We start from the raw sequence: 25994 nt of genomic DNA on the forward strand, positions 1-25994 counted from the left end.
TATTATTTCCTGCTTGATCAAGAAAATTTTCAGTATCGGGAGATGGAACTTAGATGAGTGAGGCAGAAACAAGGGATATGATGCCACTTAGTGGAACATAGCTAGATAATAACCAAGAACAATATTCCAACATCCACGCTGCAAATTACTGCTCATCTCCGTGAGCTGCTATTCTTATTCCTGATGTGCACTGGAGATTTCCCAAGGTACCAAGTTAAGGAAAAAACCTACAAAGCAGCAAAAGGTGCCCAGAATAGGAACAAGGCTGCAGCAACACCCAAACCTATGGGCAGCTGCAAAAGCTGGCAGGCAGTCAGCCCCCCCTGCCCTGCCAAAGCTTGGACACTGATAAGAGAAAGTCTATTCCCTCTCTCCTATCTCCCTGCAAATACACTCCAGCCCATACGTTGTAGAAGTGCCAGGCTTTGGTTGGAGGCAGCAACCTTAGCACACTTGCCGGTGCTTTATAGTATTTTTAGCCCTCCTGACATGAGCAAGGTGCAAAAAACAGAGCCATCCTTGTGCTGGCACATGTATATAAGGGATGGGGCTGCTGGGAGCCGCCTGCCTTCTGCAAGCAGTGGGGAGCTGCAGCCGGGTCGTGAGCAGGGTGAGTAGAAACAGACCCGTATGGGGTTATTTCCCATCTTTTTTTTTGCCATTCTTCTGCACAAGTTCTCTTGGCTCCATCTATTTCCTCACATGCCATGTCCCCACCTGATGGGGATGGGATCTGGCCTGGCTCTTCTCTTCCAGCCCCTCTGATTCTCCCCATCCCCTGACCACTATCACCTCCTACCCCTGGCCCATGGCATTCTCCATCCCCTCTGCATACCCTGCCAGGCCTATTCCTATAGGAGGATGCTGCAGAGATGGCAGGCAGCCTCTCTCTGCTCCTATTGTGGAGATTCTCTATTTGACCCATGATAGCTCCCTAAGCAGCCACCATTGCAAATTTCCATCCTCCTGACATTGAAACTGCACAGAGCAGCCGGTGATAACACAATGCTTTAAAGTGACACTCATGGTCAGGGCAGTTCAGGGACAAAGTTGAGAGCCTGCTGATAGCACAACCATCCCCTGAGTTCTTCTCCCATTCAAATCAGAGCAGAGTGCTCTCATTGCCCCCTGCAGCAGCAACTCAGGAATGAAACAGCACCTCTGAAGCTTGTGTTTCATGGGTTAATGTGGTGGTATCACCGGGGTAATGGTGGGTGAAATTTGGGGTGAAAAATAAGAAAGCAGCAGTCCTCTATTCTTCTCTTCTCCAGCTACCAGTAAGCAATGATTTAGGGACTTCTGAGATGGGCTGTGCCTGAAGGATCCAGTTTAAGGCAAGGGGAGAGAAATCTTCAGAGAACTCAAAGTGATGCTTCTGCTTAAATTGCTTTTAAAGCCCTAAGTATATGAGTGACACAGAATTGAAATAAAATGTTTGGTTTCATCCCCTTCTCCAGTTTTAAGATAAGACCAAGCACATGGGGGATGTCCATCTTCTCAGTCCTATGGGTTATTCCACTGTACACCACAGCCCCTCTTGGCTCCCATCCCAAACACAAAGGCATCACAGGGAGGTGTCCTCAGAGTAAGAAAGAAGGGTTGAGGCAAAACTGGGCTTAGCAAACCAACCAGTCTCCAAGCCCTGACAAAGAAAGTAGAGAAAGGCTGTAGCTCACAGGACCTGCTGGGATTTATTTCTTGAGTAGGTCGGTGCTGGTTCATGTCAGGTAATGGCCATGAAGGGCTCAGAAGTGGCCTCTTGTTCCTCACTTAGAAAGTGGCAGGTGAAATTGCCTTTGTGCCTGTGACAGCTGGCGTCTGCGCATGCACAAGGACAACTTGAATGTGTCAACAGCTGGGCACTAACAATTTGTCTCTTCAGGCTGGGGCTAAACAGGGAACATACAACCTCAACAGGCAGTAAAGAAACCCCACAGCAGCCCTGCAAAGACACATATCCCATGCACAGGGCGTGGAGGATCTACCTAGGGTACAGCATCCCGCTGGGGCATCCTCTGCTTTTGAGCATCCAGCACCAGATTAACCCATTGCTGTTGTTTACATGGTCTTATATATAATACATACATAAATGAAAAGAAAAAAATAAATGGATAGACTCATAGAATCATTAAGGTTGGAGAAGATTTCTGAGATCACCACGTCCAACCCCAACCCACCTCACCATGCCCACTGACTGCGTCTCTCAGTGCCACATCCCCATGGTTCTGGAGCACCTCCACGGACAGCGATCCCACCACCTCCCTCAGCAGCCTGTAATTGGAAAGCATGGAGTGTTATCCCATCTGCATGAGGCTGTCCTACACTCACAAGCCTCATCCGAAGCAGAGAGAGGAAAACCAGGGATGAGTGACATCTTGCTTTCCTGGAAGAGCGAGGCCAGAGCCTGGTGCAGATGTTGAAAAGCCAGCATGGGAGAGGCTGGATGAGGAGAGTGACAGTTCTGGGCGACACTAAGTGGCTCACAGCAGGCTCTGCTATTTGCATGGCACAAATAGTCATTTTGTGATTAAAAACAACAACAGCAAATGGGAGCTAAACCAAGATAAAACCAGAGAGAGCTGTGCAAACATTAAGCGCACGTGAGAGCTGTCTCAGCCCACAGCTTTAACCCAATAACCCTATTAGCCCTGGATTGCACCTTCTACTTTGTCACCTGTTTTCCCCTGCAGGCTTCTCACTCATCTCAGCTGTATTTCAAATGCAAAGTGATAAAGTAAAGGGTGACGGTATTTCTGCAGACCCTGAGTGGCAGAAGCAAATCCCAGCAAATAAAGAACATTTTAGGTGGAATGTTGGGGAAGAGGAAAGATTTGCTGAAAGATGAACCCCTTTGGAGCACCTAAATACTAATGACATTAACTCCTTGGTCTCCTTGATTCCTGCTTCTGGGGGCAGGGAGAAATGCTATATGACCAGTCTGAGCTGGGCTTTAAATGTCCCTTCCAACTCAATCAATTCTATAATCCTACTTTTGGCTAACTCCTGTTGACCAAATCCCCATTCGCTGTAACTAACTACCCAACCATACTGACTGGTGGGCTTCTTTTGTACAAAACTCATCTGCTTTTCCATCCACAGACTTTGTGATTTCTTCCTCCCTTGCCCACTGCACAAATGAAGACAAGCCATGATGGAGCCAAGCCATCCAAATCCCACACCATCAAAGCCAAAGAGCTGATTCTCTCCAGGAATGGGGACCACCATGAAAAACAGCCCACTCAAATGACATCAAGATGGACCCATCCTAAGAGCCATGAAGGAAACCCAGTGCCATCCCAGGCAGATGACATCTTGCCTGATCAGACGGAAGCTCAGATGTCAGATGTCTGTAATGGCAACGTTAGCCTGGGAGATGTTTCTAAAGAGATCAACCTCAATAGCTCAGAGAAAATCCCCAACCAGGACAGCAGTGCAAAGAGGAACAAGGACGGAGTATTAAAGAAAGTCTCAAAAGTGAGAGATGAGCCAAAGGATTCCCCATCCAAGGATGTTTTCTTGTTTTGGGCCAACAAAGTTAACAACAGCAGTAAAGTGAACACCTTCCCAAAGATACTGCAGAAGTCATTTGTGACTGCAGGAAACTCCTCTCCATCTCTCCTTCCCCAGGAAAGACTCAGCTTAGAAGAAAAGAATCAGACTGAAAAACCCCAAAGAAAGACCAGAAGAGATCTCTTCTCTGACACTAAAGTGTTCAGCCATATAGACACTCATGTCCTCCATGTGAGCCAGCAGGTAGGTCCTGCAGTCCCTCAGCAGATCCATATCCTAATGTTCAACTTTTAGCATATGTTCTGATGACAAGATGGTGCCTATTGATCTCAAGGACCTGTGGGGTGAAGTTGTCCTAACTATGGCTGAAAGTCTCTGTGCCAGGACACCAAGCAGGATTGTATTAGGTTTCTACATGGAGACCCTTCTGGAAGGGTTCATTGAGGAGATCAATGGTCTGTGTGGTACCCCAAGGCAGGACAGGCTGTGTTGACCTAGAACGGTGACCAGGGTGCATAGAAAAACTGCCAGCAACAGCCACAGTCAAGCTGTATCCAGCAATCTCTTTATATCTGTGGCAGCCTGAGTCTTATTTTTCTCAAGCAGGAGGCTTCAGTTGTGTTCTTATCTCAGTCTGTGCCCTGTCATATGATGCTCTCCCTTTCTGGGTGCTTGGGAGCCCAGAAGGAGAGCACCAAACTCTTAATTCCTGTTACTTGAACCACACACTGCTGCTGTAATTTCTCCCCTGGGGGCAGCACAATTTGTCTGGGCAGTGAACTCACAGCTTACACATCAACTCATTAGTGAGAGTGAAGAGGTACAAGGAATAATTGTGCTCTTCGTTAGAGTTGAAACCTGCAATTTCTACCTAGCCCGAGGCTAATATCCCTCGGGAAGAAGGATGCTGTGGTGTTTCAGAGTCTACCTAGTCTATTAAAAGGAGAAGAGAGGGGGAGAGAGGTGGAAGAGAGGAGAGAGAGGATAATAAACAACCGAAAATACCTGTAAGGCAATAGGAAGCCATGGGAACAGCTTATTTCCCTGTTTATTCAAGGTTCTTGCTGTATTAAAATCTGATGAACCTGGCCTTTTCCCCCTTTTACATGGGCTTTACAAGTGTCAAGACCAGCAACAGAGCAGTTCACTGAGCACTACACCCCTGGTGATGGATGCTGCTTTGCTGGTGGTGCCCTGGCAGATGGGAATGTTTCCCATCTCCCCATGTATCTCTTCATTGGAGATTTGATGGAAGACCTTGGGCAGCAGAGATGCAGAGCTGGACCTCTTTTCTGGACACCTAGGAATAGCCTGGGGACTGTTTGAGTGCACCCACACCAGTGCATACTCCAAATATCTATGTAGAGCCAGCAGTTCTCAAGAACGGAGAGGTTCTGACCCATTCAAGAGTCTTAGGAGTATTTAGGACCAGGATTACCTGGGGATCTCTCAGTCTGGGACCTAATTTTGCCATTTCTGATTGAAACAGAGTATCATAGGCTGAATTTTGCACCAAGATGTGCCAGTGGGGAAGCAGGTAGCTAGTTATCTAATGGATGTGTATGTTTTTTCTTCCTTGGGAGTAATTATCATTACTAGTTTGCCCAGCAGCTGCCCAATCATGACAACCTCATAATAGAAATGCAAGGGAACAGCAAGAGCACTGTCATTTTAAAATAATTGCTCTTTAGTCGCATCTTCATTTTTAAACTCAGCATCACAAGGAAAATATTTGGCTGTTACAAATGCAATGTTTCCCATACACAAAGAAAGAGATTTCCAGCTTTGGTTGGGGCAGGAAAGTCATTGAGGAATGAAATAGCAGGGGCAGGAGGTTGTGGAATAGAGCTGAACTAAATATAGCCCAGTGGAAGAAAAATCTACTGCTAAAAACATTTGTGCTAGCACAAAAAAGGGAAGAGCCCAGGAATGTGGATGAGTGAATGGGAGGAAAGGGGCAGAAAGTCTTTCTTTGGATTAAGAAACAGGTGAAATTGTAGTGGTAGAAGCAATTCCTTTCATCCATTTTGGGGAATTAATTTGAGTGCTTTTATAGTGTCAAGAAGAGGAACTGAGCCACAACGATGCTTCTCTTCTGCATAAATTGACTCATAGAATCGTACAGGTTGGAAAAGACCTCTAAGATCGCCAAGCCCAACCCATCCCCACTGACCACATCCTCATGGTTGTTAAATACCTCCAGGGACAATACACTGAGATGTTATTTGGTGTGGGGCTGGAAACCCACATTCTCCAGTTCTATGGTGCAGATTTGCACCACTGGAGAGTTAACTATGACAAGACTCTCTGGACAAAGAAATAGGAAATGCCACCTTCATTTCCTCCAGACAGCAACTCCAGACCTTAAGATCAGACATAGGAAAATGGAGAAATGTTCTACCATAATCCATGTTTCTGGATTTCCAGTTCTAGAGGGAGAGAAGTGAAGCTTTGGGGCCTTTGTGATGTACCTTTTCCTTCCAGCAAGCCCACCCTGTCAGCAGTTACTGATCCACGCAGTTATGACACCAAGAGTGCCTTTATCTCACCTGTCCTCTCCATTGCAGCTGAAATCGGGGCACATCAGGATGTCGGTCCAGGCCATCGTTCCCCTGATCACAGCCAAATCCCAGAGCAAACTGGAGATGCTGCGGGCCATATGGTTCTGGCTCTGCCATAACATCGGTAAGTCTGGTTCCACTGTTTCACAGTAACATGGTGGATCTGAGAGTCTCTTCCTTGAATGCAAAATCCTGGATTGTGGCTCTTTGTGTCCTGCAGAATAGATTCTACAATGTTCTTATTGCAACCACAAATTGAAATATTCCCTTCTCAGCTTTGTATAGGTGCCTGGGATGGGAACTTGTTGCAAACTGAGAGCCTCCATTCTGAAAATGGCACCTGATTTAAGGCACTGCCCACTGTGTGGGCACCAGACCCAAAGAGACACCAGTAAAGCTCTCAGCTTCAATGTGTTGGAGGGCATTTCCCCAGTAATGCATGCATGGTGCAAATTCAAGGAAACTGAGCTATGTTTGTAGCAGTCATCTGGGGACACTGGAATCTCTGCACAATGCAGTCACTTCGTGCTACTTTACCCTACTACATCCATGTGTGCAAGACAATATGACTGTCACTGTACCTCACTTTAATGGCGCAACCGCTGTTTACATGAGCTGCAAACCCAATTCCCCCAAAGGCTTTAACAATTCTTTGCTCATATGGGGAATTGTCAAACTCTTGAATAATGACTGGGAGAAAAGCTGTCATGGCTTCCAGGGAGGGTAGACAGAGAAACAGGGTTGGGCAGGAGAAGGAATGGGATCATTTTGGAAATAATAAGTCTTTACGTTGGCATGAAATTGGGTGGTATTCTCCCTTTCCTAGAATATGATGTGGATGGCTTCCTGGGGCTCTCTCAGAAGATCCACACACCAGAGCAGGTCCTGCAGACGGGGAGAGCTGTGTGTTCTGGCTATGCTCATTTATGCTGGGAAATGTGCAGGTAAAACTCGCCTTGGGCTTTCTCCTCCTGCCCCTTTGAAGATACGAGAGGGGAACATAAAGATAGGATGAGCACTACCCCACAAATGACATGGAATTATAGAGCATCCCAAGTTAAAAGGAACCAGTAAGGATCACTAAGTCCAACCCCAGGCTCCACACAGAACCACACAAAAATCAGACCATGTATCTGAGAGCACAATTCAGATTCTTTTGAACTCCAGCAGATACTAAAACCACTTCCCCACCATGTCCCTGGGCACAGCAGCTGCCTCTCTTCTTATCTGCTTGGATGGAGGAGCAGATACGAGTTCGGCAGATCAACCACAGAGATACAAGGAATGAGGGTTTAGAGTGAGCAGGGGGGTTGCTGAAGTATGAATTTGACCAACATCTGGCACAATCAGAGCAGAGCCTTGGCTTTAAGGAGGTTGTACTTACCATGGAAGTAGGGTTGGTTTCCAAAAAGCAAGCACCAAGCATTGTTTGGTGTGTGATTACCTCCCCTACGGTCTCTCCATGGCAGGGAGGCAGGTCTGAGCAGCGTGGAGATCCCAGGGTTCGGCCGAGGTCCATGCACCCATGGAGGTCAGCAATGCCAGCAGCAGAAGAGCAGCCACATGTGGAATGCAGTGCAGCTGGAAGGACAGTGGTGGCTGCTGGATGCCTGCTGGGGTGCGGGCACTGTGGACACAGAGAGCAGGTTGTTCGTGCCCAGGTGAGACAACCTCTCCCCCTCTACCTCTGGAGACATGTTTCTCATCACAGGTGTGCAAGGCTCAACCTGACCTCAGAAATGACCACCCCAAACCTTTTAGTAGACCCTTACCTACCAGATTCACCAGCCCTTGAGCTCTCATTTCAGGTGCATCCCCAGACACCGCTTGCAGATGGTCCATTTTTGACCACAGTGGTTGATCAGGAACCTCATGCAAAAATAGACAGCCATAATACACATAAACACGCACTACATCCAATGCCTCATTCTTTGAGCTGTGGTAGCAACTTCTCAGGTGATAACCACCTCCACTCCCCACCGACTTATTGTCATTTGTGGTGAGTGTCACTTCTGACACAACAAATACTTGTTTTTACAGAAACTCCGCTCTGATGTGGCTCTGCACGTAATTACTTGAGATTTCTTAGCCCATGCTAAGCCAATAATGACTCTCACAGAGGTTATTTGTACAATTTAATAATTTCCATTAACTACATTATGGGACTGAGGTTTCTAATTCTTTTTTTTTTCTCCCTAATAATGCATAATGAAATAATTGTGGAATTTCTAGTAGGTAATTATCTTGCTGAGAACAGTTTATAACACCAGCGAGCATGGGCTGCTTTTAACTGAGCAGAAGCAGACTAAAACATCACCTATGGCAACAGGCAGAGATAACAGCTTCTTGTGGGTCCATCCCCTGGGTGATCTGGTCCTGGCTGGGCAGGTTGAATGTCAATGCTCTCAGAACCATCAAATCAACAGACACAACGTGGCTTCCCACCATGAACCCAACACAAGGGCGAAGGTTGACCCATTCAACATATGTCTAAGCAGAGGTGGTACCTAGAAGGTCAGGTTGAGCACATTCAATTTGTGATGCACCTTCCTTCAAAACAAAACAAAATATGGGTAAACTCTTGGGAGAGGTCACAGGACTGGGTATGTGGAATGCAAGACTATTAACTATGACCACATAGTTAATCTGGAAAGTCTAAATGAAAGCTTGGCCCTTCCTCACTGATGCTGACTCCACTCTGATGGTGTGGAAGCTCCCTTCTTGTACAGCAGCACATCATTATCACTGCCCTGGATGCAAAGTGTTTTCTTGCTCCCTTCACAACACCCTCTTCTCTCGCCTCGCAGACACGATGATTTCTTCTTCCTCACTGACCCTGAGCACTTCATAGAGACCCACTGGCCGGAGGACCCCACTTGGCAGCTCCTGCAGCCCCCCATCTCACGGGAGGACTTTGAGCAGAGAGTGTTTAAAACGTCAGAATTTTTCAGACTTCAGCTCTGCCTCCTCTCTCCAAACACTTCCCTCCTCAGAACAGGTAAATCCAAGTAATATAAAACCCAGCTTGCTTTTCAGCAGTCCAAATCGAAGATGTTTCTCATTCAATAATGAACCATCTGTTGACCTTTGAGGTCCCTTCCAATCCAAGCCATTCTGTGATCTGTCTATTTTTAAGCACATGTTTAACATCCAGTAGAGAGCAGAGGAACATATTTAAGCAATTTCTGGAGTCATGGCCATTGTGTGATACTGTGATTAGCAAACTGGGAATTAGGATTCATAAATCATAGCTAATGGAGCCAAATCACTCAGGCCCTTTTGTACATGGCTTTTCCCCTCTAAATTCACCAACAGTAGCTAAATAGTTTTAAGATACCTGAGACACAATCCTCATTGTGTTCACCAGATGGGGAGGGACCCTCCCAGACAAAACACGGCCTGAAACAGTCACGTCCCACATTCTGAAAGGGAGGTGGAGTTGTTTTTCCTTGAATATAGTTTTCTGACAGCTTTTTTCAGGTCATCGTGAGAGATACATGTATTTTTCGGACGCATATTGTACATCCATTGCCCTCGATGGTTTCACGTGCATATAGATTTCTCCTGCAGTTTAGTTTATCAGTAGAGCCAGACAGGAGATAAAGCTATCTCAGATTGTTGTCAGGCTTACAGAAAATGAATGTACAGCAAGGCCCACCTGGAGGATTTATTATTTACACAGAAGAGAAAATCCTCCAATATTCCCAGGACACCGGACACTGCTGAAATGGGCTGTTGCTACCTTTGGAACAGCAAAAATCTTGCACAAATCCAGTGAAATTGGGAATAGTCGAAAGGTTGGCTATACCGTTATGCAGAGGACTTATGGTGCCTCTCCATTGCAGAAGCCCAGAGTTAAAGAAGAAGACTTGGTCATCTTCTACCAAGGGCCATACAGCCCCAGAGTTTCCGAGGGGTTGGTATTTGGACCTGTCCTTTTCAGTATCTTTATTGATGACCTGGATGAGGGCTTGAGTACACCCTCAGTAAGTCTGCATATTGAGACCGACTTGGCTGGGATTGTTCAGTCTGGAGAAGAGGAGGCTCAGGGCAGATCTAATGGCTGTCTACAACTACCTGAAGGGAGGTTTTGGCAAGGAGGGGGGTTGACTTCTGCTCTCATGTAACTAGGAATAGGACTAGGGGGAATGGCCTCAAGTTGCACCAGGGGAGGTTATGGTTGGACACTAAGGAAAAGTTCTCTGAGAGAGTGGTCAGGCATTGGAATGGGCTGCTCAGGGAGGTGGTGGAGTCACAGACCCTGGGGATGTTCAAGAAACATTCAGATGTTGTACTGAGGGATGTGGTTTAGAGGGAAATACTGGTGGAAGATGGATGGTTGAACTGGCTGATCTTGGAGGTCTTTTCCAGCCTTGGTGACTCTATGATTCTAAATGGAAGGATGGAGAGGCTGAAAAACCTCTTTCAGGTCCCGGCCACAAGGGAGCTGCAAGGCATGCAACCAAGTAACACAGAGGTTGTAGCCTCAGAGGAAAAACAGGAGATCAACAGCCCAACCGGTCCCTTGATCTGCATGCCAAAGTGATAAATTGCAGAACATGGACTCTCACCAAAAATCATTAACTGTGGTAGAAAAGCCCAAGGGGAAGAATGAGGAAAAATAAGTATTTTGTTATTCTCTCTCCTCCCTTTCCTCAGTTCTTCATAGCCAAAAGACATAGGAATGGAGCCTAGCAGATGCTGAGGGCTTTGGCCCTTGCTGACCTACTAGATGCCATGAACTAAAATTTCCAGGGAAGAATATTTAAGGGTACAGAGTAAAGCACATTCCAGCACACCACTGCTCTACATCCCCTTGGAAATCCTGCCCCATAACCATAGAATTCACTGGCTGACCTGGACTATAGGCACAGTTTTCCTGTTTTTCCCTCTAAAACTCAGACAAAAAGAGATTTTCCTATTAGAACATTAAAAAAACCTGCCAACTCTCTTTTTTTTTCCCATTGATTTTTTCATCTTGTGGAGGGAACAGCTTTCCTGGGCCTAAGGCCTAACTTGAACAGTTTAACCACTGCCATTAGCCTCGACATCCAAAGCCATATCAGAAGTGTGCTTAAAACACCAAATTGCAAACCCAGATTGCAAACAAAGGCAGAAGTCTGCTTTTGTTGATGCAGAATTATGATTACATTGATCTTGGTCAATGGAAGGAAACCAGCATCTTAAACATTCAAGACAATCCGAGTACAAAAATACTCAAGATCTTTGGTGCAAAACCCATCTACTTTCCCTTGTTAGCTACTGTGGATCAATTCCTGCTCGATCACATTTGAGCAGTTCCCATCTCTGTAAAACACTGAAAAGCTTTCAGCCAGGATTCCTCCCACAGACCACTATCTGATGGGATCTGGATGGGGAACACCTTACAATGGGACCTGATTTTCAGGAAATACCTGGCATCCAGCCTCTGTAAACTCAGCCCCTTTAATTGGTAACATGCCCTGAGTCTTTAGAGTTGGTAAATCATAGAATCATTAAGGTCCGAAAAGACAACTAAGATCCCTAAGTACAACCCCAGCCCACCCCCACCATGCCCACTGACCATGCCCCATAGTGCCACATCTACATGGTTCTGGAGCACCTCCAAGGACAGTGACTCCATCACTCCCTGTGTAGCTGTGCCAGTGCCCTGACCACTCTTTTAGAGAAAAGATTTTTCCTAATACCCAACCTGACCCTCCCCTGGCACAACTTAAGGCCATCACCTCTCATCCTAAACTGCAGACATGGAGGTCATTTTGTCCTATGGAATTAGAGCTCTGTAAGACTTGTGTTTACAGAAAGGCAGTCGTCGGTGGTGTGCTGTAGATACTAGAGTGGGAGAGGGGCAGAGAAGACTTTTAGACAGAGCTTTGAGAAATTAGAAACATGCCTGTGCTTCAATGGTGTTTTTTCCCCCCCCAAACAATTAATACAACATACATTGACCTCCTGCGATGCTGCGGGTGCTGACATGGGAACCCACCCCCAGCTTCACCTGGCCTCCCTGAAAACCAGGAATTTTTAGCTGATGGTTTGAATTAACCCAATAAAACAAACTAATGTTTGTTTTAAATGTAGCCATTAATTATCTCCTTGGGTCCCCTTCCCAAAGCAAAGCGCTTTGCTGGCTTCCCTATCTCATCATCGCTGGCTCTGCTGCATACAATGTTCTGTTCTTTTCTTTCTTCCTAAAGATCCTAATATGATGCAGCCGGCCAGGCCAGCAGCTTCGGAAACTAGCATAGAGGGAATTTAATAACAAGAAAACCTGCAGTTAATAAAGTCTGTCATCAGTAATGTCTCCACTGAACGCTTGCCAGGAGAGAATTGTTTGCACTTACTGTGTGAGCCAAGTCACAGCTTCAACAGGCAAGGCACAAATAAAACCCAGCCTTCCCATTCTTTTCACGTCTCTGTTTCAACCTACCAAGAAATATCTGCTGGGTCAAACAATGAAAAAATCCAGATACAAACGAGGGGGAGAAGAGGGGTGGCCAGAAAAAGTTGCCCCATTATTCATTAGATTATGAAACATGTTTCGCAATCCAATAATTAGCAAGGGATGATTTTTTTCAGCATGAAAAAGGAGGCTTTTGTCATTTTGTGTTAGCACCCCAAACAAATGAACATCGCGCACAGCGCTGGTGCTGATACCACCCCCGGGCTCCCGCAGTGCCATCGCTCCGTACCGCTCGCCTCTCTCCAGTAAAAATGTTGTGGTGAGGACGGGACGACGCGGAGCAGCCACACTCGGGACATGAGATGAGTCCCCCTGGGTGCTCAGGGCCATGGGGTAATGAGGAGCAGGCTTGATTTCTACAGACCTTGAGGATGGTGGGTTGGAGAATGCATCGCGGTATGCCAGTGTCTGGGAAGCATTCTGAGATGCTCCAGGGGCAAAAGAACTCAACGTCTTGCTCTCTATGGTGGTTTTTCTCATCCTCTCCCCTACACTTAAGAGAAATAGGGTACAAAATAACATGAAAGTAGGGTTTTATGGCCATGCAGCCCCTGGTACATCCCAGTACATCAATAGGTTGATATAGCTCACCACGTGCTGAAAGCAGCCTGCTGGTTAGTTGGCCCCATCTTCTTTGAGGCTTGAGAAACCTTGCCCTGTCCCTGCTGCACAACCAACCAACCAACCAACCACCCTTTCTGCCCAGGAGCAGATGAAGAGTCTTTGGGAAGGTTTCTTGCACTAAGCAGTAGAGGGCAATGGGAATAGAACAGGCTCCCCAGGGCAGTGGTCAGCAAACCAAGCTGCTGGAGCTCAAGAAGCATTTGGACAATGCTCTTAGACACAGGGTTTGAATTCTGTTTGGTCTTCTGTGGTTGGATTTAGTGATCCTCACTGGACTCTTCCAACTTGGGATAGCCTACGAAACAAAGACGTGGCACACATGGAGTGGGGACAGCAGTGACTCTGCTCCTCCATAGGGACTTGTCCTGGAGATGCTTCAGTTTTGGGTACAAGCACAGGCTCAGACCAGCTGAAAGCTTCCTCCTGTCACTAGAGGCATCAGATGGCAATACCAACACACCCCTCCTGGATCTTCCCTTCTCCTCTTCTATCTAGTTAGGGCACACTCCAAACCTGAAGCCTGTATATGTTTGTTATTTACAGTGAGGCCAAAGTTTAGACAGATGTTATAATTATTATGAGGGGGAACATCGAAATGACCTAATTCCTAAAATGTAGTGGCATTGTGGGATCTCCCAACAACCAGGCTGGGAAATTCTGATCCTCCCAGTTGCTTTGTTGGATTGACACCACAGTAGAAGGCCTGCAGCTTAGGGGAACAACACCAGGTCAAGAAGCCATGCAATGATAACCTCCATATAGGAAGCTAGATTTATTCTGAGCGTCTCAGGACCCGAAGTACAATTCTCTGTTATTCTCTGCAGACCTAATATTATCAACATTTCTTTTTCAACAATGATAGAAAAATGGTAGGAGCTGAGGAAGGATCTCACTAGGGTCCCTTAACAGGGTTAAAATGAGAGGGAGAAACAGGTCTCAGCCTCCTGCACAGATAATTTCAGTCCATACCACCAAAGACCTGGGTCTGAGATACAAATGTATTCCACTGCTGATGAAGGATTGTAAAAAGTGTTTTGTTTATCCTCCTACAGCCCATGGAGAGGCATCAGTGACATTGGGGAGCACTCATCCAACTGAGTTCACCTACCAGCTCTCCAAACTCCAGGGCACTGTGACCAGAGAGGATGTAGGAACTGCTCACGGGATGATGACGGTGTCTGAGAACAGCGTGACTATCAAGGTGATTCCACCAACCAAGGGGCTGTTTGACCTCATGATCTTTGCACGTCATGCCGACTCTCTGGACACTTACAACTGGGTGTGCTCCTATCAGATCCTATGCCTGGAGCCACGCACTGGGGAGGAACTGCCTGAAAACCCTTTTCATTTCTGGGGCCTTCACCAAAAGGTGAGAGATTTTGGCATTGAGGAAAGCAGCTACAAAGGGGAGCTGCTTGTTGCTCCACAGGGGACTTTGCTCTTGACTTTCCGGACATCCCGACCCCTGCTTGCCAGCTATGAGCTGGTGAATAAAGATTTAGATTCCACTCTGAGCAAGAAATGTCTGGCCGCTCAAGCTGAGGACAAGAAACTGAGTTGCCACGTACTCTGCCCATTCCAGGGTTACTACCGTCTCTCCGTGTTTGTAAAAGATTTAGGAGGTACCTCCTTCAGGAACACAGCCAATTTCCTCATTCGTTGCTTAGGACCTATCAACCAGAACGAGCTCTTCCCCTTGGGGCTGAGCATGCACTGTGGGAGTGGGATCAGCTCCAGTGGCTGCGGCCTCTCCAACCCCAGCCACTCCGACCCCATCATCACCACCAAGATGGGCAAGTGCAACATCACCTTCCATGCACGGGCTGATGTTGAGGTGGCCGCCAGCTTGAGCAAAGACAAAGTCAATAACACTGAGTACCCCCTAGAGAGGTACGTGCTGGTTACCCACCTGAAGTCCAAAGTCAGCGTGTGCATCGTGCTCCCTGAGCCGGGCATGTACAAAGTGGGGCTTTACGGGAGAAACAAAGACCACAAGGAGTTTGTTCATATTTGTGACTACATCGTGCGCTGTTTCTCAGAGCTGTGCTGGCCTCCTTTCCCCAAGGTCTACAGCTCATGGAGGAGAGGTTGCGTGCTGCTGGAGCCACGTACGGGCCTCCTCCAGGAGCAGAGCTGGGTCCATTTCAGAGTGAAATTGCCAAAAGCCCACAAGGCTGTTGTCCTTGGGGAAGAGAAGACGGTGCTACAGCTGAACCCCAGCTCTGTTTGGGAAGGGGAGGTGTTCAGTGGGTCAGAAGGGATGCGGGTCCGACTGGCTGCCAGCTTCAGCCCGTGCTGCTCCTCCATGGAGGTCCTGCTGGAATTTGAGGTGGGATGTAGCCCACCTGCCTCCTCGGGGCTCTCAGGGTAAGCTGGGTGCTCCGCAAAGCGTGTAGAAAGCCAAGGGAGGAAGCAGAAGCTCTTAAAACTGATGGACGTCGAGACAAGGACAGAACTCCCAGAATGTTATGGCACATCATGGGGAGTCGGGGTGTCACACGCAGAGCTCCTCTTCCCGCAGGATATCCAGATACTTGCTGGGGCCTCCCATCCCTCTTAGAGACCTTACTGCCACGTAAATCAGGACCAACATATGGAAGGCTCCTAATATTTTGCTTCTGTCAGAGGAAACCATTGTTCAGCTTCTCTACAGGAAGGATGTCTCGCTGCTTATTACCAGCTTGAATAATCGTTTGGAATGCTTCGTTTGACATTTATTCAGGAACTTGGAAACCACACGGTTTCTTTCTCTGGAGAGGATGACAACAACAACAATTAATGAAAAAAAAAAAAAAAAAAAAAAAAAAAAAGCCCACACCAGAGCCAACAGCATCAAAAAATGTAAATATATAGTAAAGAAAGGAGGACCTCCTTGCAGAGGAAATCTGTGCTTGGGCAGAGGAGAGAGGAAAGGAAGGAAGGACATACTGTATTTTATCAACCATCTCTTCAAAATATCTTTCAGGTTTTCGTTATCAATGCTGACAAGTAGATATGCTCTTAAGAGCACCAAGGGCTTGAAATTAAGAGAGGGAAGAGGCAAGGAAGATAATCCGCAGCCAAAGCTTCTAACTGCAGAGTGGAAAGCACAGACAATTGCTCTTAGATTCTGGCATTATAAACAGGTCATGGGCAGGGTCCTCACAGCATCCAGGGGAACACATTTTCGTTGTCTGAAGAAAACATGCTATAAGAGTCTAAAGTAAAAGGCAGGAAAAGCAATTACATCATCCAGTGCTTAGAAATGGTGCTACTGTCGAGATAAATTTAGAGGCCACAGGCTGGAAAATATGCTGTAGAAATACTTCTCCATGCTTGCAATGGGGTTTCTGGCTGCAATAACAAAGAACTGCTGGTTAATTTTGGATGCTGCACAATAGATGAGGAAGGGAGACTGTTTTCTTCAAGTCCAGCAATTTAAATTTGACTTGTAGCAAAAGCTGAAAGAGATCTGAACCTGGAAGCCAGGCAGCACAGCTGATGTGCCAGAATCTGCATTTCATAGCAAACTTGCTGGAACCACGCTGATGTGTTGGAAGATTCCTTGGAAGAGCAAAGTCCAAGGGTTGCTCTGAACAAAGGGAAGCACCTGCAATGGTAGGTACAGGAGAAATGCTTGCCTGCATCTCTAAAGAGCAATGTAAGAAGCACAGATCACCCTCTTCTCAGCTGTAGTGTTGCAGCTCCCTGTTATGAGCTCGTCAGGGCTCTCCAACCTGTACATTGCCCACGGATAGCACTGCTTGTGAAATTATACCTGCAGAACCAGAAAACTCTCTAAGACTGCTGCTTTTTCTTTATTTTGTGGAAGAATTTTGGCACAGCATACCAAAATGGTCGACAAGAGAAATGACTCTCAGTCCCCACTGCCATCTTCCCCTCCAGGGAGAACTCAGCTTTAATTAATTCCTCTTAATCCATCATAACGAGGTCCGGGTTAGAGTTACCTTGATTTGGGGTCCAAACGAGTTATGTCAGCATATAATTACCAGAGGTGCTGAGAATTTTAACCATACTCCCACGGGGGATTTTTTTCACTTCAAGGATCTGAAGTCAATCCTCTTACATTTCCTTTCTATGCACGCTTGGGTACAGCATGCAACCCATCTTAAATGTCACTCTGATTTAGGTGTACGTACCTCAAAGCCCACACCCCCAGCTCTGAGTGCCTTTGCAATAAGCACCAGCAGCCTCTCCAACAATAACAGCCCTGGAGCAAGCATCACTCATGAAAAAACAATGGGAAGAGAAAGAACGCTCCTGCATGTCTCTCCTCCTCTCACTCCCTCTGTCCATCAGGATTAAATGAGGTAAGGATGGATTACAACACATACCTGCAGCTACAAAACATGCCTAGCTCTGAGCTAACTTGGTTCAGAAAGTCACTGGGAGGCCTCCAGGTGTGCATGGAGCTGTGGACAGCATGAAGACAAACAGAAGGGCTGTGCTCAGCTCTACCAGCACACCAAGAGGATCCTGCACAGCCAAAGTCAAAAGAAGGTAATACAAGGATGAGCTGAATCTGAAACCTCCATGCCAAAAAATGCTAACCTCTATGGAGTCGTGAGATGTCAACCAAATGTGGTATCCAATCTCTTTGCCTTTACACAATTCCCTGTGCCTCATCTGTGTTAAACTGGTCAACAGGGTGAACCACATGATGACTCGTTTAGTTCATCCCATGAGGCTGTAACAGTTGAGGTGCCCATACATTGTGTGTGTTCTTCAGCTTCTTGTGCTGCTCTTGCAGCTTCCATAGCAAGAGTAGGGCCAGTCTGCAATAGGATAACCACACTGGGATAGGAAGTGATGACTTCAGAATCATACTTGTTGGAAAAGACCACTAGGACCCCAGCTCAGCCCACCATGCCCACTGACCACATCCCTCTGTGCCCACATGTTCATGGCTCTGGAACCCAGGGATGGTGACTCCATCACTCCCTGTGCAGCTGTGCCAGTGTCTGACCACTCTTTTGGAGAAGAAATATTTCCTAATATCCAACCTGACCCTCTCATGGCACAACTTAAAGGGAGGAGGAGGTGATGAGCAGAGCTTTTTGCAGGCATCAGGACAGAGGACTTGCAGAGATGGAGACTGATGGGAAAGCTGCAAATAGCATTTCTATAACGGTAGAGATTAGCTCCCGGGCAGGCTAAGCACCACGCAAACACATCTCCCAAATCCCACATTATTAAGGATTTAAGCTACCAACCCATTCTACCAAGCTGTCCAACCATGGGCACCCTGTTAGCATTTTCATGACAGCAGCCAAAGATGTTCCACCTCCAGGGCTGTGAAAACAAACAGCCACGGGACACGAGCAGGACAAGAACAAAGGAGAGAAGGAACAGTTTCTCATTGTACCAAAGAGCTGAACCCTTGAACAGACTCACTGAGAGCACTGGAGTGATGCTAAAACCATGACATCATATTTCCAACACTTTTACTTGCTGTACCAAAGTCTTCATTGTTGTGTCTCTGCTGCTTTACAGCCTTGGGAACACTGCGTACTCAGTCTATATATAAGGAAAAGACCTCTGCTATCAGCAATTCTGCTTACCATAAATAAAAGCACGGTAACCAAGGTTACTCAGGTTTTGCTCTTGTCATTTTTGTTCCCAGAGAAAGCAATGTTCTCCCTCCTGCATACGGTGGTGCATTGACAGCAGCCTTCCCATGGAGGATGGATTTAGGCTCCTTTTGGTGGTACCCACTGACGGGACAAGGGGCATCAACTGGAACCCAAGAAGTTCCACCTGAGGAGTTCTGAGCTGAACTGCATTTGAGGTTGCATAGGGCTGTGAGCAACCTGGTCTAGAAGGAGGTGTCCCTGCCCATAGCAGAGTGGTTGGAACTAAGTGATCTTAAACGTCCCTTCCAACCCAAACCATTCTATGATTCAGTGACTGCACAAAGGATACACGTTGGTTTCTTGTTGTTTGGCACTCAGTCCCCCATGTCTCACATTATTCTGATGACTCTAGCTATCACCATGCTTCCTTTCTTCTCCTGTGCCCACCCTGTTCCCCCACACTGCCCACAGCATCCCATCCCAGGCTCAATCCTTCTCTTTGACCTCTCTGCGAGCCCAATGTGTTCCCAGGAAAGCTTATTGTTAGAAGCTGCTCCCACCTATCTTAACCAAATAAACAGCCGCCAGCGGAAGGGACACCCTTCCCAAACCAAGTCAATTTCATAACAGCTGTATTCTATTCACTGTGCAGCAGTGATTTTAATCTGCAGCACAGACCCAGAGTGGGCAGTGGTCCCTTCCCAGCTCCCCTTGCCTATTGTAGGGAAATCTCCCCCTAAAGTTATTTCTCTGTTCTTGCAGCCAGAGAGAGAAGACATCTCCCATATCAACCCTGCTCCACCATAACCACTATGGCAAGGGACAAGACCTCAAGTAGGGGGACAAAGCAGCCTTTGGGCAAATCAATTTGGTTAGGGGGTGGAAAAATACATCACTGAACATGAGAAAGCTGGAGCCAGCTCTCCTGCATCCCTGCCCTGGGCTGGATCACCAGTTGGAGGCACAAGAGGACACGAAAATGCTTTAACTAGATGATCTTTAAGGTCCCTTCCCAATCTAAGCTATTCTACACTGACTAAAGGGCTGCTGGGTGGTGAGACACTGAACAGGCTGCCCAGTGAGGCTGTGGATGTTCCATCCCTGAAGGTGTTCAAGGCCAGGCTGGATGGGGCTTTGAGCAACCTGGTCTAGTGGGAGGTGTCCCTGCATATAGCAGGGTGTTGGAACTGGATCATCTTAAAGGTCCCATCCAACCCAAACCATTCTATGGTTAATTCTATGACTTGGCTTTCTGCTTTCCTTCATCTCCTTCCCATAAACTAAGTGGAAGCCTTCCATTCCCTCCACAGCACCTTCTCACCTGTAAGCACTGATGTAGATGTGCCTTAGGAAGATGCATGTCATTCTGGCAGTACATTCAGGACAGAATACACTGAACTGGGGCAGGTCACCTCTGACAGCACAAGGCATAAGGGAGGCACCTTCATTTGTAATCCCCTCTTTGTGTTTTTCTTCGTGCCAACAGAGAGAAGGGATATGTCTGCTGGTACAGGATGAACCTCAGCCTTTATCTCAAGAGGTTCCATGGGGAAATACAACAAAATCCTCTATTGTTATGCAGGAAACACATCTTTCAATAGCTTTCGGCATCAAACCTGTCTCTGGGACCTTCCCTGTCTGCTGCTGACATCCCCTCTGACCTCGAGGACGGCGCTTCCTCCCCATCTCTCCACATTGCAGTGATGTTTTGGAGCATCAGCAAACAGCATGCACGAAGCCTCCGGGCCCTACGCTGGGTTAGGGCAGAAGCAGCTCCAAGAAAGACAAGATAAAGAGTTAAAGCAAAGCAAAAGCATTGGAAGAAAAACGGTTATGTAATAAATCATAGATTAGAAGGCAGGAAGGTGTGCTATATAGAGGAATCAAAGTCCGGAACAGGATGTATATAAAGCAAATATTGAACTAACTTTGATAACAGAGAAAAATAGAAGATTTTTGGTGGGGTGAACCGAAGGCTCAGTTTTAACTACTATAAATTTCCTGTTTTACTCGTGTCGGGTGGTTTTTAACAGTGATCTATACAATACATTGTGTGCCTAATGATTTCCTAGCCATGAATGGGTCACTCAGATTTTACTTTCCATGTTCTCTATTTTTTCTGTCTCTCCAATAGCAATCATGCTATTGAAATCTTCCAGGCCTTGCCCATTGGGTGTTTTCTTTCCTACCAAGACATCAAAACTAGCATGAAGGCTTTTTTTTTTTTTTAAAGCAAATTCAATAGAAGGGATCACACAAGCACCTTGTTGGAAGCGTACAATGGGAGCCTAACCCAGGGCTATTCAATTAACAAGTGCTCCATTTTCATGCAATTCCTGTTGTGAATTCATTACTTTAATCGGGCTGGTGAATGGCGAAGCTAACACGGCACCATTTGTCTGCAGACACGTAGGCTAAGAAATTCCACATCACAGAATTGCCTGGGATGGAAGGGACCTCAAGGATTATCAATGCTCCAACCTCCGCTGCAGGCAACAGAAGCCAAGGATATGGTTTCAAGATCAGTTATGAAGGCAAGGAAAGGAACAGGATTTAGCTCTTGCACGTGGGTATGTGCAACTATCAACTTACAGTTAAGCAGAGTTAGTTGAAGGACTGAAACAGCAAGCGTGAAGCCAAACAACATCCCTCCTCCGACCCATCTTTGTTTTTTACCGCATTAGAAGTCCATGTAAGAAGGTCTAAAAGAACAGCTTAAAAGCAAAACACAACAATTTTGTTAAATCTAGAGATTTTTGTTGACTATGAACCCATCACCGTCCCGATCTTCTACTATCCTCTTCACTTTTAGCTTAGAAAAGCAATAAAGTTTTTAAAGGAAACTCCAACGATCAGAAATCCAAGCTGAGGAAATAATGAGCTTAATTGAAGGAGCCAACCAGACAACAGCAGATGGATACAGTTTATTGGTTCTTTCCATCACATCTGAGTTACGGGTGTAAAAGTCACACAAACCGCAGGTATAAACATGTAAAACAATACAAAAATAAATGGAAAGGTAATTTCATATTTACTGAATCAAGTTGTGTAATAAATACAGTAAGCAAACAAAGCTTCACTCACACCCATTCAGTTTAACTGAAGTTACAGTAGTGTTTGGAAATGCACGTTTTTTTTTTCGCTTAACGTTGCAAGTATTAAAGCATTGACAACTAGTATAAAAGTGAATTTTGGCACGTTGAACAAGTGAGAAGTGTTAAATCAGCATCGGGCTCGTGTAAAAACGGAGCAGTTTCTCACTAGCTTTCTGAGGTACGTTTGCAAACCATCTAAAATTAGATCAGCAATGTAGTTCTAACGACTCACAGTTCGCAATTCACTATACTAGTTACAATTCTTCCCTTTTAAGAATACACAATGTATTCCAGAGCTTAAATCTGTGCAAATTCTGAACAATTTTAATTAAAAAACAATAATAACTAAAAAAAAAAGAAAAGCAACTTAGTAGGGAACTTTTACATGCAACTTAAGCCCTCCCTGCAATGGGTCTTGTGAATCACAAAGCTTAACACTGCGCTACCTCCACATTGCATGGCTTCCTATCAAACGCTCTGCCCAAGTTGCAGACGTTCCTCTCCTAAGTTGGTCACATTTTTTCTCCCTATAACTTCAGTAACTTCTGATCACACTCATTCTCTGTGAGGGGGAAGAAAAAAAAACAAACGACATCATCACCACCACGAGCTGCTAACATGAAGGTCAGCAAAGCATGTAAACCCCTTGAGGACTCTCAGCGTTTCTTTCCCATCTCAGAAATGCCTGGACACAAAGTTACTGTTACCATACTGGGGTGGGTATTTTTTCCCCCCCACCCCAAAATACAGTAAGAGATAACAGAACAGTGTAATGGCACTTTTTTTCTGTATCCAAACATTTGTGGTTTAGAAACGGTGCTTTTTTGTATTTTGTTTTAGTTTTACAGTAGCTAAAAAGTTTTCAAAACTAGATCCTTTGGAGTAACTCCATCCTCACCCTGACTCCAAAAGAGTGAGGAAACCATATTTCCAGCTTATAAACACCTCTGATCAGAGTACAAAAGTTATGCTCTCCTAAAAAAAACAACAAAATAAGAGAGAAAAGTGCTGCTGACTGTTACAAATAACCCCCAAATAATCAGCAACTGCTAGCAGCAGCATCAGGCTTTTACACCTCTGAGTCCTCAAAGAGCTTCCTTTTAGACAGTATTTGTGCTAATATTCTTCACTAGGTTAATTTTAAAGTCCTTTCACCAAAACTGTTCTTCTGTTTAAAAAAACAAAGAGGTTGCAAGTCATACAACCTCATGATGTCCATTTATTTTACGCTTTTGGGCATAAATGGCATCATCTGCAAGGCACTGCTCTGTTTCAAGGATACCTCTGTCACAGTTTCACTGTTTGGGTAATTTCTCAGTTTTGAAGTCACAGTTAAAAGCTAAAAGAAAAAAAAAAATTGAGGTAATCAAATCGTTTCAATACCAAAATATCATCGTTGAAATAGTACCAGTATGGTGAAAGGTCTTCCTAATACACAGCTATCCTCACATAGCATGCAGTACGGTATACCTGTATACTAGGCCTTTGTTCTGAGCTCTTCTGACCTGGTTTTTGAAGAACACCTCAATGTGCACACGTTGCACACTTATTCCATGTTAGTTCACGGGGTGCTGTGTTTGTGCCCATCAGCCCCGTGAACTCATGTTCAAGCGGCGCACAAATTGGGGCTCTTTAAAAAGAGTTCAGCAGAGCAAAGCAAGCTACAGCATCTTCACCTATGGTTCAATCAATTGCACTTAAACCTACACGGTTACTGACTTACAGCCATTCAGCCACCGCTGTTCCTTCCGACGTCGCGTCGTCACTCTGCTATCCTTAGATATATGGCTTTGCAGATTAGATAACTGGTACTGAAGAGAAGCACGCGGGGTTTACGCTAAGTTGGTTGGCAAAGAATCCCACCTTATGAAATTTTCCTAATGCCCCTTTTATTGCAGTATTAGCTCCAGAATTCTGTTCCCTTGTAACCCTGGTCTGATACATCGCTTTGTGCTGCCAACTGCACTTAGTCTGTAAACGCCTGCTGGCCCCCTACACCCACTGCTAGCTACATTTCTCTACCAGGCACTACAGTATATTAAGACTAAACCATAGCCATGCATAGATAAACTCACGAGCCTTATCACGATGCTCTACACCTGTAATAGGGATACCCAGAAAGCCTAGATACACAACTATAGCTGGCTTTTACCGGCCTTAACAGGACGCGAGTCGTTTATAAAGCCTCGTGGTGTGCAAAGAAAAAGAATCCTTACGTTCAGACGACTTCTTAAATCTAGGAGGAAAGCTAGAACGAAACCTTACCAACATCTACATCCCAGTCTGCAGCACCTGGAATTCCACACCTGCATCACCACAGGGCAGGCATGGAGCCAGCTAGTAGCAACTCACACTGAAACTTTGCCTATGAAAGTGTTTCAGGTTCTGATAGGCTTCTTCAAGTTTTAGCCATGTCAGATTCCAAAGGTAAAAAATACATTTCTTAAGTATGCAGCCCCTAGGTATTATTCTCATTTTTCTCCCATGGAAAGAGGCTGGATCATGTATAGGTATTTTAGGTGTCCTGTAAGAAATAATTCAAATCACCGCATTATATGTGTCTGACTAAAACCAGAACTATTTCTAAGGCTGTGAAATACAAAAGAGAAATTAAATCCCTGGACTGTTTTCACTTGACTAAATTCTGAATGTACAGCAAGCTACGACAATCTGCTTATTCAATAAGCTTCAATTAGGATGTTCAAGTAGCTGCTAAGGTACCACATACCAATATTCCTTCAGCTACAGGACCTCGCTTCAAGTTGTACCAAATTAAGTTAAAGGACACGCTGCCCAGGTTCCCATCACAGAACCCTTTTCGTAACTGTAAAGATCTGGGTGCATCAGTTCAGTGTTACAGTGTGCAAAGCTTCCCAAATTCCTTTAAGTACATCTTCTGATATTTTTTACCTTTGGAAACAAGAAGAGCAATTCTTTAGCTAAAGAATCCTGGCTTTTCATGCTCTCCTCCTTTGCTTGCTCTGCTTAGTATTTACTACTCAAGTAGGAATCATTTAAGCAACAGCAAGTTTTACATTCTAGAAAACGCATCAGCTGCTAGAACAGCACTGGAAAGGAAGAGGTATCCCACCTGCCCCTCCTTTCACCTTGAAAATGTATAAACATCTTTTTTCTTTAAATAGTCAAAATTTTGACTGCAGATTCAAACCGTGCAGAGGGTTTTGTAAGACACACTGTCCCCTTGGTAGCAGAGCAGAGGTTTGTGTGTTCCCCCATTTCTCGCTTTAGGAACACCCTTACAGCAGCAGGACTGGATACTCCTCAGAGCTTTTGAAACATTCCCCCATTTCTCGCTTTGGGAACATCCCCCAATCCCACATACTGAAGTATACCACTGCTCATGGGCAATACGGTTCAAGGGACATCCAAGAGACTGAAGCAGTTTGGTCCTCTGCACGTTGGACCAATTCCATTCCACATTCTGACCTGCTAGGAAATCCAGCTTTCCTTTTTTCTTTTTTTCTTCTTTTCAAGACATTTCCACTACTAGCCAGAGATTCCAGGTGATGCTTTTTACAGTCTGGAATTAAGGTGAAGTGGAAGCAAACCTGACAGTACAAACAGCTAAGCAGTTACCATAGTAAAAATGCCAACCTTACAGGAATGATCTTAGTTTCAAAAGAAGTGCAGAAAACTGATATTTCACTTAATTTTCTAGTTAACCAGCAAGGACAACAGCATTTTTGGTTACTGACAATAAGTGGTCTAGAAGTCCACAGAAAATACATGCTTATGTCTTCTGCTCAAAGAGATCGTGATACTCTTGCTCTTCTAGTTCTCTGTTGTACTTCTCTATTTCCCTGTTGGCTTCTTCCAAGTAATCATTCATGAATTGGTCCATTACTGATTTTGAAAAGCTAAGGAAAATAAGAACATTTCTTCAGTGTTCATTACAAAAGACCAAACAGGTTGGAAGGATCTGCCAGTTTAGGGACACTGACTGAAAGTAAATTCAATGCAATGGTTTCCAGGAGTCCCACAGTCAGACCCAACCACAGCTATTCTTCATTAATGAGGAATAGAAGAGCTTCCCATGAGAAAGAAAACATGACAGCAAAGCTACAGCAGGTTTGTAAACGTTGATAGCTACTTTAGTAAGTGAAAGTCAATCAAATCAGCCCAACACAGACCTGCCAGAAGTGTCTGC

General features: G+C 45.5%; 2 protein-coding genes across 3 annotated transcripts in view; one reads left to right on the plus strand and one right to left on the minus strand.

Moving 5' to 3' along the window:
• The first annotated feature begins 491 nt into the window (after window positions 1-491).
• Window positions 492-22183, plus strand: LOC107314097 (kyphoscoliosis peptidase-like). Its single transcript, XM_015862982.2, has 7 exons — window positions 492-610; window positions 3100-3753; window positions 6078-6195; window positions 6898-7015; window positions 7541-7732; window positions 8879-9069; window positions 14211-22183. The coding sequence occupies exons 2-7, from the start codon at window positions 3136-3138 to the stop codon at window positions 15527-15529; spliced, it is 2556 nt and encodes an 851-aa protein (XP_015718468.1). The 5' UTR covers window positions 492-610; window positions 3100-3135; the 3' UTR covers window positions 15530-22183.
• C4H20orf194 (chromosome 4 C20orf194 homolog) overlaps window positions 21641-25994 on the minus strand; it is a 59859-nt gene continuing 55505 nt past the window's right edge. For both annotated transcript variants that reach the window (XM_015862980.2, XM_015862981.2), the window contains exon 37: window positions 21641-25690. In XM_015862980.2, the coding sequence (XP_015718466.1) occupies window positions 25578-25690 (113 nt within the window). In that variant the 3' untranslated portion in view covers window positions 21641-25577. The remainder of the gene's footprint in view (window positions 25691-25994) is intronic.

The sequence above is a fragment of the Coturnix japonica genome, chromosome 4 (genome assembly GCF_001577835.2).
Source record: "Coturnix japonica isolate 7356 chromosome 4, Coturnix japonica 2.1, whole genome shotgun sequence".
In the NCBI taxonomy this organism is placed as follows: domain Eukaryota; kingdom Metazoa; phylum Chordata; class Aves; order Galliformes; family Phasianidae; genus Coturnix; species Coturnix japonica.

What these genes read in the sequence shown, in the direction of transcription:
- LOC107314097 (XM_015862982.2), top strand. Translation starts at nt 3,136, where the DNA reads ATGAAGACAAGCCATGATGGAGCCAAGCCATCCAAATCCCACACCATC. An exon ending in TCCTCCATGTGAGCCAGCAG is followed by an intron (nt 3,754 to 6,077) that starts GTAGGTCCTGCA and finishes TCTCCATTGCAG; the next exon opens with CTGAAATCGGGGCACATCAG. An exon ending in CTGGCTCTGCCATAACATCG is followed by an intron (nt 6,196 to 6,897) that starts GTAAGTCTGGTT and finishes TCCCTTTCCTAG; the next exon opens with AATATGATGTGGATGGCTTC.